At 36.4% G+C, this 18584-nt stretch overlaps 1 protein-coding gene across 2 annotated transcripts in view; it reads right to left on the bottom strand.

Annotated features, from left to right (window-relative positions):
- Positions 1–1658: 1658 nt before the first annotated feature.
- LOC145987797 (TOG array regulator of axonemal microtubules protein 1-like) overlaps positions 1659–18584 on the bottom strand; it is a 257466-nt gene continuing 240540 nt past the window's right edge. For both annotated transcript variants that reach the window (XM_083122501.1, XM_083122502.1), the window contains exons 12-17: positions 15711–15842; positions 11828–12020; positions 8660–8808; positions 8088–8249; positions 4234–4360; positions 1659–2117 (exon numbers count right to left, since the gene is read on the bottom strand). In XM_083122501.1, coding sequence (XP_082978627.1) covers positions 2055–2117; positions 4234–4360; positions 8088–8249; positions 8660–8808; positions 11828–12020; positions 15711–15842 — 826 coding nt within the window. In that variant the 3' untranslated portion in view covers positions 1659–2054. The remainder of the gene's footprint in view (positions 2118–4233; positions 4361–8087; positions 8250–8659; positions 8809–11827; positions 12021–15710; positions 15843–18584) is intronic.

Below are 18584 nucleotides of genomic sequence, written 5' to 3'. Positions count from 1 at the left end.
TAATTACAAAATAGGGCTATATCAGAAAAAAACAATTAAATCATGTTTTGCGCTGTTCTTTGTAAATAAGTATGTTTTCATACTTAATATGCTTTTAAATTTGATAAATAGGAGGTTGTAAATTGCTGTCATGACACATTCATGTCAATTATTGACAATATAATACTGCTGAAGATGTAAATAACATTAATAGCTGTTTTTTTATAAGAATAGTCCAATTAACGTAACTGCTTAAATGAAGAACGTTTTGCGTCAAAAAAATATGAAATCAATTGTCCTCAAAGGGACACTGGGTGTTAATGGGTTAACAGTTGAAAGGAAAGTAAAAATGTGCGTGCTTTGCAAGTGTCATCAGTTTAATCTAATCATTGTTCATCTTTATCATTTTCCATAGTGGCAGAAAAGCAATCCTAAATAACAGTTATATTTGTTTGCCTGTTGGCTCATACAAAAGAGCTGACACTGATATACTAAGTTCATGGACAATAAACAACAAGAGAACTTTCTATCAGTGCATACTCTGGATCACAAAGTATATTGCCCCCTCCCCCTAGGTCATTGATTGATAGGTTAGACAGACCTGCTGATCAAGTGAGTTGCTGTAAGTGCTGTTGTTGGATACATCTCTTACTGCATCAAATTTTATCCATAGATCAGAGCCAGAGATACCATTTGTTGGCATTAATGCAATGACAGATCGACAGACACGGCCATCAAATAAAAGTGATTTGAAACTACAATTCCTATCACTGATGCCTACCCTGAATAGGAGGCAGGGTGGTATTTGAAGGGGAAAGAGGGGAAATTTTCCCTCTGGTTCCTAATTATTTGGCATTTTGCAGAGATTACATATAATATCGCAAAATTAAATCCGTAGAGTCCATTCCCCACTTTTCCTTTGGTTCAAGCAGTGAAATATCAAACTATTTTAGAAAAAGGTCGTTAGGTAGCTGTACAAAGAAAGATAATTTTAATTCTTTACATGGACAAAAATTGAATACAGTGTATTTAATGTCTCACGTAGGTAGAAAAAAAAAGTTATTGCTTTTTGCTTTAAGGTGGGCACCCAGTGACTATGCCAGGGGAGAAGCAAAATCTGTTCGTCAGTCCTCCCCAGCAAACAAGAAAAACTAGATGAATATACATTTTGTGCGCTATTTACATGTATGTTAAATGTTACTACTCCACCAGCAAAATATTTTCACCCCTTCTGCCTCCTCATTCATTTTTTTCTTAGGCTGTCACTGAGACCCCTTTCCTTAGATTTCAATGCTATCCATATAAAGGGTACTGTCTTATCCAGTGTTCAAAACAAGCATAAAAATATGTGGAGAAATACACAGATATATTTGAAATGTGGTGAAAATATACTATCTCCCATAACTTGGCCTAAAAGTTGTAATTGATATTGTGTTGTGGGAGGTCACAGTGCTAGCCCTGAGCCTGTCGGAATGTGTGGCATGTATGTATGAGATCAGAATTGATAAGAGATTGAAACATTTGTTTTTAAATGGATTTTAGTATATATTATTTGTTGTGATTTTCTATACAAGGATTTCAACTATGTTTTGTGTCATGAATTTAAAAAAAAAAAATTCATTTGAAACAATTGTTAGAACAAATATTTCATAGAATGAATGAAAATTCTGTACACAGTAAATATTTTATAAGTTTTTATTAAGCACAGTAGATAAATTACATATACATCAATAAAAGTATTTATTTACGATATTCATTTTTACATGTATGTCCTATGTTTTTACACTTTTTTTTTTTGGATTATTTCAGACTTCTTGAGGTTCATATATTAGATATGTCCATTGTTGTCATGTTTGTTAATGAAAATTTTAAATATATTGTAACATATGACTGTTTACAAATTAACATTTAGAGATCACAGTTCATTAGTTATCTAGAACTCTATATGATAAAATAACATTCACAACAGAATTATGTCCATAACAAAATTCAATAAAAATATAAACACTTTGCACTGTCTTCTTTATAGCACTCCATTTGGACGGCTTCAGTTACGTTACTTTCACATGATCATGTTATGTTGATCTGCTGGTTGTAATTCCACCAGAATATGTGTATGTGGAACTTTGAAACGTGTACTGAAATGAATAAATCAGAAAAATTATTTACATTAATTTTGATTTATGTCAAAATAATTTTATGGAAGACCTGTCATCTAGGCTATAAAATATTAACCACTTCAGTTTTTGGCTGTGCAGAGAGATTAATATTATCATTTAATCTCAGAATTTTCTTTTGTATTTTGTTATTTTCATTCCTCTATCATAGAATCTTAACTTGTTGAAAAGTGGGAAACAGCATTCTCCAAAATTGATGAGATATAGTCAGCCACATATTAAGAATAAATATATTTCGGAAGGGGTTGAGATGATGATAATATAAATGTTTAAATTAATATAATTTATAAGTATATTCATAAGAATATGGAAATCAATTAACGTTGTATTGTTATTACAGATACATATTACAGACCCTTCACATTAATAATATGTGTGTGTATGTGCGTGGGTGGTGAGAGGCGGTAATACATGATTCTAGTGACAACACTGTAAAAAGACTGCATAAGAATAGCCATATAATAGAACCTATTCATTATCGAGTTTACATGTAGTCGAGATCGCCAAAATTTGTATGAATGTAACAAGGAAATTAATGTCAAAAAGATAAAAGAATGAAATATGTATTGAATAACAAACAAGGATGTTAGATCCAGATAATGAAAAGTAAGGATCTTTATTAATATTTTATGCTTATTATTATAAGAAGTAATGTGCATAAATCTTTGCTAATGTCAATTCAAAGCAATGTTAATAATAATAATAATAACCCATGGGTCAACAGCCCTCGAAAGGGCCTGGGCCTATCTCCTGGCTGCCAGTCTCCCTTCCACATTCCTACCTAGAGGTGTAAAAAAAAAAAAAAGTGCTCCCCTGTGCATAGCACAACGCCATGAAGGCGTACAGGGGGTGTGGGGGTAACGCCCCACACTTTCTTGATCCAGTCGTGAATGGGGGTGATGTGATCAGCATCACGCCCCTGACCGCCTTTACCCCCCAGGGTTTCCCCCAGGTACCCATGTTATTCGATGCTGGGTGGGTGCCGGGGCCACTTCCATCGTTAGAAAAGTTCCCGGATTTGAACCGGCCGGGGATCGAACCCGGGACCTTTAGCATGGTAGTCAGATGCGTTACCGACTGAGCCACCGCGGCCACTACCTAGAGGTGTGGAGTTCTTCAACCAGTAATGGGGTGACGTGGGGTCAGCACGTCGAACCTCCAGCCGTTGTAGATCTCCGAGACCGGGTTACGCTACTCACTCGTAGCTCCCTAATTTCCTCACGATGGTGGGTTGCCACCTGCCCTATACACAGGCCGAAAATTCCCAGAGACTGAACCTGGGATCGAACCCATGCCATCCTGCAGCCACCATCCAAAGCAAGGTGCCTTACATCGTATGGCCATGGAGGAGGACTCAAAGCAATGTTATCCCAATTTCATCCTGTGTTGCCAGAGTTGCACTGTTAAGCGTGGAGGATCCTCCGAGACGTGGTCAGTGAACTCTAGCCTAGAGTCTGGGAGTAACGTAACTTACATAGCATGTTACTTGGCAATAGTTTTCTGTACTTGCATTCGTAATGTGTAACTTTTTTTCAGTACTTGCATAGCAAAATTGCAAGAGAAATGATACTTTGTTATTTTGCATTCTCTTGTTAAAAGATTCAGAACTTGAGAATTTATTTGCCAGGAGGAAGCATCCTTTACTGTCCTACACTTGTACATGTAAAGTTACACTGGGAAAACATGCTGTACAGAAAAAAATGTGGTAACGTTGTAAACAGGTAATTGTGCCTTTTTACATGATGAAGTAACTGTAATGGGCATGTTACTTTTGGAAGCAAAGTATTGGTAACATGTTACCTTTTTTCAGTAAGTCTCCCTACTCTGAACTAGACCATCCCAATCCTTGCATGGTAAACCCTAGAAGTTCCTGAGACTTTAAAAGTATGAAATATCATATTTATGGGAACATACATGTATATCATGGAAACATAGACAATTGCCATGACATAATAATATCAGTCATTGAAAAGTAGTCTGTACCTATGAATAATGTATTGGCAGAATTTTCTTTTCAATTTGAAAGAGAGATAGAAGTCTTCATAATTTATGAATAACAATATTTTAATCTATTTACCTCTTTCTTGATGTTGTTGATCGATTTCTGGATGTTTCTCATGACATGAGGAGGAATTACTTGCGCCATGATGCGATCAAACTCATCGTGTGCCACCAATGACATGAAGATCTGTTTTGCATGTTTCCTGAAATTGACAAGAAAACATGTTACCAATTGGTCACCTTCATAGATGTTATCTTTGTTATGTTTAATAACCTAATTAGAGTCACATTTCTGCTACTTTTGGCAATTGAGATGATGAAGGTAAATTGTGATAGAAAAGGGAAAAGCGGGGAACCCCTGGAAGATACCTGCCTCTACCCGCATACACTCGAGGATATGAGCTTATGTTCTGGTGCCTAAAAAGACCAGAACGTCTTTTCCACGGAATATTATGTAACGATCGCCATATTAGCCAAATTTCACTCGTATATTGGAATAAACCTTATTCGTATGCTTTTAAGTCAATAACTTGCATAAAATTATTTATATTTGATTACTTTTCATAATTCATTCATACATTTATGTTCTATATTATGTTGTTATATTATTCACATATATATACACATCTAATTCCCATTATAGGGGCTAATAATTATCCCAAATAGTTTCTTCAAATCCAAGATGGCTAGGATTATTTCTGTCTTTCAGAACTTGTTGTTTAAGCACATATTACATAGATTTCTTCTTAATATCGATTTTTGTCAACAATGGACAAGATTGAAGTAATTTAAGCCTTTGTTAAAAATCCATAAACTAAATCTTTATTTAATCATTTTATGTGCAAGGCCAAATATTAATCACTTTATAAAATCAGTTTGTTATTTTTTGACCTAGTTTAATATTATAACATTAAACCACAGTGATTCTCCCTGGCTTTCCATAATATAGCATTATCCCATTGGCTGTTAATTTAGGAATGGGGAATGATGCTACGTGTAAATGGCGACGTCAAAAGTTCCACGTTGGCATCCTTAATTGTTGCCAACTATAACCTAAGCGTATTATGGATAATTAGCATTAATCTGACATTTTATCAGGTTTTCTTGGGTTCTTTTTATAGTATGAGTTGGTAGCATTGTTTAAAAGAACAAACTATTATGCTGTGCCTTGCGCCTGAGGTAAGGAGTTGAGGTATTGCTGTTAATGGTGAAGGTGGTGCATGAATTCTGTCACAAGAAATAAGTTGCTTATCACTGACTACGAGCGAGCAGGACCCTGCTTATTATATTTTCAATTTGTACAAATAAGTATGTAAGTGTGAGATCCATGATTAAAGTCTTTGGACATTTTGATCTGAGTGAGAACTGATTCTTCCAACTGTCTAGTCTGTAAAGGAGCAGTGTGTTACCTAATTCGTGGTTCCATACCGTGGAGTTGCGATTGTGGTGGCACGTTGGAATTAGTTCCATTTTCTTTTCCTTGTGACTTTATTTGGTTCAAAAAATACATACAGATCCAGTCCTACATGTTAAAAAGTAATACACAGGATCTGGTACGGGAGTTGTTTGGTAGTCCAGAACAAGCCCGGTTTAAAAAGTTTGTTAATATGACACTTGTTTGTGGGCATTTTGTTAGGGATGTGTGTGTGTTTTAGTGTGTTTAGCTGTGGTCGTATTCAAGTTGAGTGGGTAAGTGTGAAGTTATATGGATGTGTTCTCATGTTGTATTGTTGTTTGTTGAGTTTGTGTAGTTTTGTTTATGTGTAAGTGTGTGAAGGGAGAGTGAAAGTTATTTGATTAAAGGTAATAAATAAAGACAGGGAGAAGAAGTTAATCAAATAAAAGGCTTGAGAGTTTGGATTATGGCTAAAGTATGAAGTATAAGGAGGATGTTTGTTGTGATAGTGTCTTGAGGTAGAGGGGATGCGTATATTGGGAGAGCATCAATATCGACTATTCTGGGAGGTGTAGGAGGTTTATCCTGGGATTCATCAGGATAGCAACATTATGAGAGAAGGGGATAGAAGAAGGAGAGTATTTAATAGAAGTGGGTTAATTTAAGAGTTCAAGATGTGTGTGTAATTATGTCTTGGTTATAGTGAGATTCATGTTTGTCATGTTTCTTTCCCTTACTGGGTTCAAATCCTTTAGATGTAGTCTTTTATGTGATTCTCCTGGAAGCCTTGGTGGTCTGATGCAACTTCTCGCAGCTTCCTCCTGGCATCCACTTGAGATGATATGAGATTCTCCTTCAGAAGCTTGGACTGGGAGCAAGTCAGTTCCCTGTGGCTGTGAAGTATGTCTATTTTGGACTTGAACTGGAAGGGGGTTGCAAGATCGGAATTTGAGTAGTTCTTCTTTACAGATAATGTCGGCTAGTGTGTGGAAGGTTTGGAAATGGCTAGATCTGATGATGCTAATTTCGAGATTTGGCAGTAAATTTCTTAGTTTGTATTAAGGTATTTGTGTAGGGACAGTAGGAATGTTAGGGCAGGTACTGCAAGTGGAATTGGGTCTGACTCAAATTCTTTCCAAGTGTTTAAGTGTTTGCCATGTGGACCATGTTCCGTTAGTGAATTAGGCCTCTGTCTATGAGGATGACAACACAGGCCACGTAGAGGATTATACTGGTTGTAGAGTTTATCTGCCAGATCCTTGTTAGCTTGCAACAATGCAGTCCAAGGTACACGGGTTACCCCTTATACCCTGAGTAACCAATTACACATACATATTTTTGTCAGTCTTAATTTCATTGCATCAAGAATAAAATACCATTGTATTCCTTGATGTGTGCTTTTTAATTTCATTGGCATGACAGATTCATTGATCATACAGTGTGTCACCTACAGTTTGGTGTTTGTGTATACACACATTGTACTGCATACAGGGTGACCATAAAATCTGGAACCAATGGCAGTATTGTTTTCTGATTATGTGAGCTGTGGTATTGACGAAAGATGACAGCATGGTGGTAATTCTTCTTTGTGGAGAGAGGTAAGTGGCAGCCAAGTTCAACAGGAGGTATCCAGGGAAGTCAGGAGGTCAATAAGCCAGAGTGTAGTTGGGAAATTGAGCATTGTAGCAGACAAAATTAAGAAAACATTTGTAGAAGTGTGTTGAGACTGGTGGCAGACATTTTGTTGCATATTTGCTGTTCATAAGTTCTCCCACTGGTTCAAGACTTTATAGCAAGCTTGTATGGTGTTTCACCAAGTATCAAAATGTAATCATTGGAAGTATTCCACCCCCCCCCCTTTACATCCCAGGGTTCCCCCAGGTACCCATTGATTTGGGGGTGGGTGAGCCCTGGGGCCACTTTATGCAGGGACAATGTCAGAAAAATTCTAGCCCCCCCTCTTGGTCCCCTTCTAATACCACATGGGTTACAAAGCACGGATGAAAATTTAATGTCATTTTGTATTCTGTATGTTTACAATCCTGGCCATTATTTTATCTCTAGGAAAATGATAAAATTGTAGTAGCTATGGAGAAACCGTAATCATTCAAGACAAATGCTGCATTTGGAACTTTAATATCTGGACAAAATCTATGAGAATGGGGAAACCTAAAATATGATAATCTAATATATTGTGTATGGTGATGTTAAAAACAGTGACCTCAGCGTGACAGAAAGCATATAGCTTTTAGTATGTTTTCATAAAGAAAAAAAAATAAATGGTAGTGGCAACCCTGAACTTGTAAGTGCATACAGGATCAAAGTATATTATGAAGAAAGATTGTTTGCCTTGATATGATGTTAAAATCTCAGTGTTGTGCATTTTTAAATAGCTACCTTCAAGATGCTCATTGCTTTGCATTCAAGCTTCTTATGATTATGTAAAATAAACACTAAATTAAGAACTATTATGAGGGCTTGAAAGAATTTGAGAATGAAATTTCTACTGTGAATGATGCAAAAATTACACCCACCTTGTTTCCAGACTGCCTTCAGTCAGAAAATTGGCACCAGTTCGAAGGATTTTGTTCCTCATGTCTTTGTTGTGCTGGGACATGATTTTCTCTGGGCCTACTTTGTTTACGATGGTACCTAGCAACCGTGCTGTTGCTGTCCGCACCATTGCATTCTGATGGCTGCAAATAAGAGAGAGAATGTTAAAGAGAGATATGTTTTAGGTGACAAATAGTGCTTTGTTTGAATCTAGTTTTTTTCTGAAAGGAAGCTATCCTCTATATTATGTCTACATGTTTATTAGTATTATTATTATTACATATTATTGTTATTATTATTTTAGAAATGCAAGAGAAGAAACAACTCAACTAGGACTACATAGCAAGGAGACAAAGGATGTAACAATTCAATTATTCTGGAGCTTGTTCTTTGTAGCTTATCACTTCAGATTGAAAGCTCTCTTAAAACGCTCAAAATGCAGTGAAGAAACATTCTGTGCTTGCACACTTCTAATATAAAGGAAATTTAAAATTTCTTTAAGTTAATCATCAAACACACTGTTTAGGATATATAAGAGAACCTCCACACTCACCAGGCACCTTTGGTGATGATGGCTTGTATGGTTTTACATGGATTGCAGTTCTCAACCATTTGATCCAAAGCATTGTTGCAATCTTCTCTTATGAAACGGTTGGTATCTGCAGTTCTGTGCAATAGAGGACCAACTATCTCTTCCAAATCCTGAAGAAAATAGAAACACCAATAAAATTTTTATTTTCTTAATCTACAATTGTTAAAAACACAAATGGGATAAGTAGACAATCAAGACATTGTAAGTGTCACAAAGAATGAAAGCACAATGCTTGTTTACTTTGTATAGAAATCTACATTAACGTTGTACATATATACTACAACTCCATGAATGACAATGCATGGACATTTTTTAAATAAGAATACAACAGTTTTTTTTACAATTGTCTGTTAAAAATCATAGCTGCTGCTTTCTAACATTAACCAGTTATAATTAATATTATTAATAATAACTTTTGTTTCTTTAGTGATCAAAGTGTTGCTGCTTGTGATGTTTATAACATGAAGGTTGGTACATAGATCATTTGCAAAAATTACTCAATTGTTACATGCACATGCATATCCTAAAATTCTATAATTTAAGTTTCTTTTGACAGACAAACCAGGCAATGGCAAACATCAAGAGGCAATACACAATAGAAGGTTGATGTTCAGAGTAGGGTTAAAGTTATAGAAATTTCAACGAGTTTTGCAATATGTCCTTAACAAAGGCATTTATCTCCTGACCTGTATGACACAATTGACTCATTATTTTTGCAAGTGATCCATGTAGCTAAATTCATCTTATAATCATCGCAGCAGCACTAAGAAACTAAAGTTCTTATTAGTGAAATTATTTACTTATATTTGAGTCATTCATATTAATGTTACAAACCAGCAGCATAATTTTTCGTTCGATCTGGTTGAATTCAATAAACTGATGAAGATTAAAAGACTGAATGGCAGGAAAAGTTTGTGAAGAGATACATTTCCAAATAAAATGTGAGAAAATTAAACAGGATTGAGGAGGAAAGGAGCAAAATGCATACTCCGTAGATTGTTTTCTTTTTACTTTGCTTTTCTGCCACTTTTCGATAATCAAAGATAGGGATCAATCATGATAAAGATGGCCACATATTTATGGTGAATGAAAGATTAAGATTTTGGTACCAAACTAGGCACATTTCAGGTTCAAAAGAGGTGTATAAAATGATATTTCATTGTTAAAATGGTGAAGAAAACCTTGAATTTGATCTAAAAACTGCACTTATGCAAAATAAACATTCCCCTTCTAATAGCAAATTTGTGTAATAATCAGAGTATTTAATTTATTCTTGTATAAAGAGTCCATTTTTTCTTCTCAAATATTTACAGCAGAGTTAATCAATTTTGCATGATTTGCATAACTCAGAAAAATTCAGACTTGAAAAATGTTGCGTCTAAATATATTCTAAATTTTGTGTTTATAAGAGTTCATTTCGCATTTTGCAGTTCATTTCACGTCATTTTGTGACAAAACATGTTAGGAAAATACACCCCCACACCTTTCAAAAACATGAAAAACATTTTGTGTTTTTTAAAAATTAAATTTGCATGCCTGGACCGAAGTAACCAAAAGTGGTTGGCCCAATATTAGGCCAACCGTACTGAAATTGGTTGGCAAAGTGTAAGAACATACTGTTGGGCAACGGTAATTTTGGCCGTGGTTCTGTTGAGCCATCGTGCGGTTTTTTTGTTGGGCCAATGTACTGAAAACTAAAGTATAGATATGTTTGTGTTCTCATGTAAAAGTAAAGTAAAGTGTTCCCCTGTGCATAGCACCACGCCATGAAGGCGTATAGGGGTTGTGGGGGTAACGCCCCACACTTTCTTGATCCGGTCATGAGTGGGGGTGATGTGATCAGCATCACGCCCCTGACTGCCTTTACCCCCCCAGGGTTTCCCCCAGGTACCCATGTTATTCGACGCTGGGTGGGTGCCGGAGCCGCTTCCATCGTTAGAAAAGTTCCCGGATTTGAACCGGCCGGGGATCGAACCCGGGACCTTTAGCATGGTAGTCAGACGCGTTACCGACTGAGCCACTGCGGCCACATGTTCTCATGTATACATAATTTATTGTGAGGCCAAATGTAAACAAGAGTACAAATTATTTGTGAAAATAAAAAAAAATACAGAGCACTTTCTCAGTCACATGGTATTATTGTTTTCAAGTCATAATACCTTCAAGCGGTAGCACAAAAATCTTTTGCAAGTTTACTTAGTTTTCCACCTTTCATGGAATTTAGTCTGCACGTAACATTATTTAACCACCTTCACAAGAATAGCTGTGAGCTGCTACAGCTATAGAGACAAACGATAAGCAATTCCCAACACATCTTTCATTCATGGCGGCTGACAAAGGACTGGCGAGTGACTGCAAGTAAATAATAGCTTCTACTTTCATTTAAAAAAATATAATGTTTCTAGGATGTGCCGTGACTCAAATATTAAAAAAGAAACACTGTTACATGTCATTTATTTTACACTAGAATTTACAGCATTCTTTTGAAATTGTCTTAACATGAGAAAGTTGTTTTTAAAACTGATTTCGACTCACTTTTCCATGGTTGAGCAAACGTTGGCTACCACCGTTGACCCAACATAAGAAACATCAATTTGCTAACCAACATTAACCCAACCTTTCCCACGTAAATACTGATGTTGGCCCAATGGCTGTGGTTACTTGGGGAGTGATAAGGTGAAATGGATGAAGGGGCAATCGCAAACAAACATGGACAGGACAATAAAATAACACAAGTCCGGAGAGCATTATACTGACAGAGTCCAGATGCCAGAACGTCATTAGTCTGCACTCCAGGGTGTATTACATATAAGAGAGAGGTTGACGATTGGGTGCATTCAGAAAGAGTCACCCTTACACCCCCAAAAATGCATGCAATGATAGCCTAGACTAAACCCCAATACCACCTAAAATTAGAAATATACTGACGAAATTTAAAGACTAATGAATAATGTTATGAAGCCAATACAATCGCATGGCGAAACCTCACATTGGTGTGTAATGTCTACCATATTGCTCCAAAACCACGTTTCTTGTCAATTCTAATAATCTAGTATGAACAGTTCTGACAAGTCTGAAAATTCAGTCATTCCATACAAATATTGCTTATTAAAATGATGGTCTACTTACATTTTCCATGCTTTTCTTCAAGACCATGAACAATTCACTAGCTGCTTGGCAAGCAGCACGTGAAACCTGAGATCGCAGGTTCTTGATTTGTTTTACGATGCCCACAATCACACGATGCATATCTTGTTGAATTACTTCAGGGTGATGACGTGTCAGCCGGACAAGAGATTGCAGCCCCTCCAATACTATTTCCCTGCAACAACAACAATTTATATTTAAATTTAAATGTTAAGAGAGTCAAAACAACATAAACATCATGTACGTATCAGTTAAAGATACACATACATGTGGCAAATATTACAAAATAATACAATAATTACTACGAGGGACATCCAGAAAGTAAGTTCCAATGGCATCTGCATGTGCCACTAGTGGTCACTGTCACTCCCCATTCAGCCCTGACCTCATGCCTAGCAACTTCCATCTAATCCTCCAGCTGAAGCAGTTTCTGGCAGGTACAGAGAGTTTCAGTCTTCGGTGGCAAAAACACATGACAAAATGTAGTGCAACACCATGACAAATTCTCAAACAATGGTGGCGAGTGCGTAAAAAAGTAGCAAAAATGCAATCCATGCCATTTAATACTGATATTCTTGTTTTACTTTATGGCTATTTGGAACTAACTTTCTAGATGCCCTTCATATTTTTAAAGTTGCTCTTTATTTTTTTTACTAAACTGTTATGTGTTTCAGTGAACTTTTTAATTTAGGTACAAGTGCAACGGCAGTCTTCAAAGTAATGATTATAGTGTCTGTATTGCGGACCCAAGCAAATCGACAAATTCATTTAGTCAATCACCTGTATAAGTTTATTGAAAGATAATCATTACATCTCTTAGGTTCTATTGTAATTTATGTGATTTTGGTATATTCCTTTTCAAAATTGCAGTCTGGCAAAATAAGTCCACACTGTTTTCACTTTTGATGGTATCATTAAAGGTTTTACACATATTCCAAATTGGGGATATTGCCAGAGCGTTGGTTCTATTACAACAGAGGCTGAAGATTTGCCTTCTTGGTTGTAATTTGCTTGAGGGGATGTAGAAGTCGAGCTGTGACAGGGCGAAAGGAGCTTCAATGAAATTATTTAAAATTTTGTGGAGGAAAATGAGCTGATGCATGATGCGTCTGTTGTTGAGAGTTGTTAGGTTATAATATCTGAGAAGGCTCTGACGAGATTCCATTTGAGGATAAATACATACATCTAGTTTGTTCTTTAGGTGTCTTAAGAATTTACTTTCAATTTGTTCTATTTTGTTTATATCTTGCGGGGTTTGAAGGTGCCACACTATGCTTGTGTATTCAATCTTCGCTCTAAGTTGATTCACTTCAACCAGATAAATGGCTGATTACACCCATGGGTGTCTACAGGATTTTCTCCATGGAAGGGGAGAAGCAAGGAGGGGAATTTTCTCCAAAAACAAGTCTTACTCTAATTTGTAACACCAATTACTGTAACTGACATGAAATTATATGTATGAGTTGTCCCCCTCTGAACGCCTTTGATTGCACACATTGACGCACTGCATAATGTAGAGCAAGGAGGTAAGTGAATGTTACACCCACCTCCCTACAATTGCAGATTTAGGAAAGACACTTGGGAGGGGTAAATTTTAGACCAGCAGTTTGACTGAGCCAAGAATCCACTGCGAAAATACAAGTGTTTGCTTCAAATACAGGGTAAGAGATGGATGTTAATTGCTTTCTTTTATTATCATAATTAATCCAGTTGTTATGATAAAACATTATCAGTACAATATAAAAAGAAAAAATCTTTTATAAAATACCTACAAGTACTTACGTTGGTGAGTATATGATTTCCGTGAAACTAAGTTTCGGGATGTAACTACTCCCTTCATCAGGTAGATAAGCTATGCCAATTTAATTATGACATTGGCTGCGTCAAACAAGACATGGATCAAGAGGTATGGTAAAAATGGATAAAAAGGTTAAAATGTGATTTAAGGCAGCTGAACATGTGTAGGTGCCTTATTCCTACCATTACGTTGGAATCCTGATGTAAAAGTCCGTAAAAACAGTCTAAAACAATTTTCTAAAACACGTTAAAAACACTTTTCCAGAAGTGACTCTGTGAATGCAGTACAACTGTCTAAGGAGGCCTCTCATGGAATGCTGGAAGTTGTGCGGTGTATTTCAATATAAATTTCCCTCTTACTCCCCCCCCCTTACTTCTGTTGGGTTACGTCATATCTAGCTCGAAATGTATTATTTCGCGAGACGCGTTGATCACAGCCGGGGTGACCTGGAAGCCGATTTTTTCTCTTGTTGTATCCCACCTTTTGAACATTTTAATCCATTTTTCATCAATGTTCCCGTCCTCTCTGTTTAGTTTGTTATCCCTCCCTTTACAGATATACGCTGCTTCGTATACATTCCTACTTAATGGTTTATGATCAACTCTCGTTATTTCTCTCTTCTGAATTTCATGTTCTTCCTCTATCACGTGTTCTGATAGTCCAGTTCTTGGGGGTTCCTTCTTTTATGTCTTTATCATGCTCCCCCCACCTAATTTTCATGCTCTGGCCGGTTTGACCTATATATTCTTTGTTACACGAACGTGTTATATTATAAACCCCTTTTTCATTTTCCGTTTTATTCTCCTTTTCTTTCCCATCCTTTTTATACTGTGTGAAATGTTCTGTAACATTCATGGTGCCCTCATCCTGCATTTAATGCCATATTCTTTAGCTACTCTTTCTATCTTTTCCGAAATTCCTTTGAAATAGGGAATGCCGATATATTTGTATTTCTTATTCACCAAATTAATTTCGTTTTCTTGTGTCTTTTTTCCCTTATCACTGTTCATTTCTTCCCCCTCTCCCCTATCCTTCTTACATATCGTGTGCACTTTCCTGCGTATCTTATTCAGATGTTCCTCTTTGTATCCATTCTTTTTTCCCATAATATAGATACATTCTTCTTCTTTTTCCCCCTCTCATTTTTTTTGACTGCATAATCATATTCCCCGGATGAAAAAGTTAAGAAAGACGTTGTGTTTTGTTCTTTTGGCATGTTCTGACTTGCTATGAATGTATAAATATCTGGCAAGGGTTTTATGAAAAACCACGGTTTTCATTTTTGTTCCGGTTCCGATGATTTTTAAATCTAAGAAGCCCATTACATCCTTTGCCATCTCTTCTTTTGTGAATTTAATTTGGGGGTCTTGATCCCCCAATATATCAAATAATTTCAGAACATCAGCTTTTCCCCCTATAACCAGAACGTCATCGACGTATCTCCCGAAATATTTAATATTTCCTACCATTTGTTCTAAGGCAGTTTTTTCTATAAAATGCATGAAGATCCCCGATGCAATCCCTGAAATAGGGTTGCCCATGGCTAATCCCTCTTTCTGAATGTACACTTCTTCGTTGAAACTGAAATAGTTATATATAGTACATAGGTCAAACCACCGTACATATTTCCAAGCTACAACTATATCTACTCCTTTTTCTCTAAGCCATCTAAATAAACAGTCGGCTGCTTTGTCTCCCGGGATGCTAGGGTAGAGGTTTACCACACCAAAGCTCATTATTTGATCATCTTGATCTAACTCTAGATTTTCGATCTTCTCTTTTACTTCCCTAGAATTATTAATACTGATACATGACAAGATGATAAAATAATATAGCTCTGACTAGTATGAAAGAAGTCAACCCCCCTTCCCTCCACTTTCAATTTAACTTTTCCGGTATTTTTTGGCTAATTGTGCGAAGAAAAATTAGGACTAGATGAAGTGACACTCACAAAGGATCATTCAATATTTAGGAGACAATTGAAATGCAAAACCTTCAGTGACAAGAATGTGAATCAATCACCCAATATGCTCAACCACTTTTTTATGGATTTTACAAATAACTTACCATTCTGAACTATCCAGTTGACCAAGGCACACTTGCAAAGCTTCCCCAGGTTTTTTGTATGGAGGAAGTGTCTCGGGGAATGTACCAGACTTTATATTGGATGGAGCGGTTCTTCGGTTTTCTTTCATGGACCTGCAAATAAAGGAAAAAGATCAAAGAATTAAATGCATATACCAAATTTAAAGCAGAATGTACATTTAAGGTAGTATATATGTATGTAACATAATCTAACGTTGAAATGAAATGTTCTCAAAGATATGAAAAAAGGATAACAGAGCTACTCTAGGAAGCATTGGTGAAGTAATATTCTATCTTTAAATGTGGAAGAAGAGAGGGGCAATACCCATCCTTTAAGAAATATAATACAAACTATAAATAGTAAATAAATATAAGAGAAAATAGCAATTGCTCAATCCCTGACACCTAAAATTAAACAATCCCTCCCCTTAATGTTAAAATTAGAGGTGTACGAGATTGAAATCTGTTAGGCATTTCTGGAATGATAATTAACATTTTCAAGCAATTGCATTTACAGTACAGAAAATTTCGAGAATCAAACAATTGATAGCATGCAAAATTTCATGACTTTTGGGATTCTGAAAATTAGGAAATTGTAATGGGATTATTTTTTTTCTGGACCGAGTACAGACATTTTGAGATCCTGCACACCTATCTAAAATTAAATAGCTGCCCCAAATATGTCTCAATTTAAACCTGTTCCTTCTCCTCTTTTTTTTTATGTTTAACCTTTTGAGTCCCAAGGTCAGTTTCACATGCAAGTCTCTCTGTCCCGAGCCGATTTTGAGCAAAATGCAGAGTTCCAATTAAATTAGTGTAGATCGGAGACTAATTGCCCTAGAGAGATGAGTGATATACCGTTGTACGCAGAATGAATCACAGATTCAGAAGATATATAATTTATGCACATTCGGCGTATATATGGAGGGGGAAAGGGGGGAAATCCCCTGAAAATATTTTTTTAAAAAAATGGGGTTTCTCCCCCGCCCCCCGAAAAAAAGGATATGAAAAGTTCAAAATGCACATAGAAATTATCGCTGACATGTAAGGAACACAAAAATATTTGCATTATTATCATATGACCATTGTAACTTGAGTTGTACCCCCAAAAGGAATGGTCGGCACACCACTGATTCAAGCTTCAAAATGCAGAGTTACATTGAAATGACTATAGCTCAGAAACTAAATGCCCTAGAGATATGAAAGATATACCGTTGTACGCAGAATGAATCACAGATTCAGACGATATATAATTTATGCACATTCGGCGTACATATGGAGGGTGAAAGGGGGCAAATCCCTTTCAAAAATACTTTTCTTTAAAAAAAATGGTGTTTCCCCTCGCCCCCCCCGAAAAAAATGTCAAAATGCAAAATTTATGCAAATTTGGCGTATATATGGAGGGGGAAGGGAGAAAACCCCCAAAAGTTATTTTAAAAAAATTCTCACTTCACCCAAAAAATGTCCTCGCACTTGGGCACAAAACGACACCTACGCACAACATTCACGGACGAAAAGCTAGAACGTAGTGAAAAATGAGCGCCAATTCTTGCAGCTGCTTGAAATTCTATTTTTAGACAATACAGGGTAACCCCTGTTGCAAACACTTGTGCTAAAAAAAAGAACGTTTCCTTCAGCACGCTTCGTAATTCCATTCTCACAAGGCAGATTCAACAACCAGTCTTCCTCCTCCCCCCTGCTTGCGCCCTCACGGAAAACTTTCATTTCGAATGCACTTAACAGGAGACAACAAAGCCGGTCTTCCTTTGTCGGCAAAAATTTGACCTTGAAAAGAGACGCAAAAAAGAAGTCCCTTTTCCCGCCTTTCCCCCTCCATTTTCATGAAGACAAAAAAAAATGCAAAAAAAACATTTCTGTTAAATACATGTGTTAGGAACAATATAAAAAAATCGAAATTCTAGCCAAAAATAGAAAAGTTATAACGTAAAAACTACGACCTTGACACAGCATCTCGATCGAGATGCTTGGAACCGTGAGGGTTACATTTGGGTATCTCGATTAAGACGCTTGGGACACAAAAGGTTAAAATTTAAATGTTTGCTCCAAGAAATGTCAAATTGTTGCTTAAGGAAAAATAATACAGTGATATCTCCCTGTGATATTTGAAATTAGGGGATTGATCTTCGAAACATCTAAAACGAACAATAAATAACCACTTAACAGAGTACATACAATGTCATCCCTCCCTATTAATGACTAAAATTACGTGACCGCCTCCAGAGTAAATATGGTCAACCCTCCCAATTAATGACTAAGATAATCTAACTTGTTTTGAAATTGCCACTAATTTTGCAGCTAAAGCTATAATCGGCACTTGTATGAAATATGAAACATTAACTTAAAATATCCCTGCTGCACAACATAACCTGCAACTGCACTAAGGAAAACTCTTGACAAGATATAATCAATTCGTAACCTATTTAGTTAGTTATCAAAATTCTTATTTATTTATTCTAAGGGAAAAATACATATTTCTGATGTGGATTCTTCTAGATCAAAGAGAAGGTTAATTTGCACATTGAATATAATAACGAACACTAAAGAATTAATGTATTCACAAAAACTGTATTTATACTCTGTCCTAACCTTCTCTGGAGCAAGCAAATGAAAACAAGTCTTTGCGCAAATAGTGATGCAAGACAGGTCCACCAATGAACACATGAGAGGGAATGGGAATGCATGGAGGGGGAAAAGTGACTGCAGTTACCAGCCTTCGCAGCAGCGTGTACTGTTTCGCTCTGCCCACTACATTCCTCCCTCCCCCTTCTCTGTTGTTATGCACGACCTTGCTCCAGAGATAGACAGGGGAGTATAGATCCATAAACTGAAGGAGAA

The sequence above is a fragment of the Lepisma saccharinum genome, chromosome 5 (genome assembly GCF_977018435.1).
Source record: "Lepisma saccharinum chromosome 5, izLepSacc3.1, whole genome shotgun sequence".
NCBI lineage: Eukaryota > Metazoa > Arthropoda > Insecta > Zygentoma > Lepismatidae > Lepisma > Lepisma saccharinum.
The sequence above is the reverse complement of the archived record's forward strand: the minus strand, read 5'-3'. Positions and strand labels throughout refer to the sequence as shown.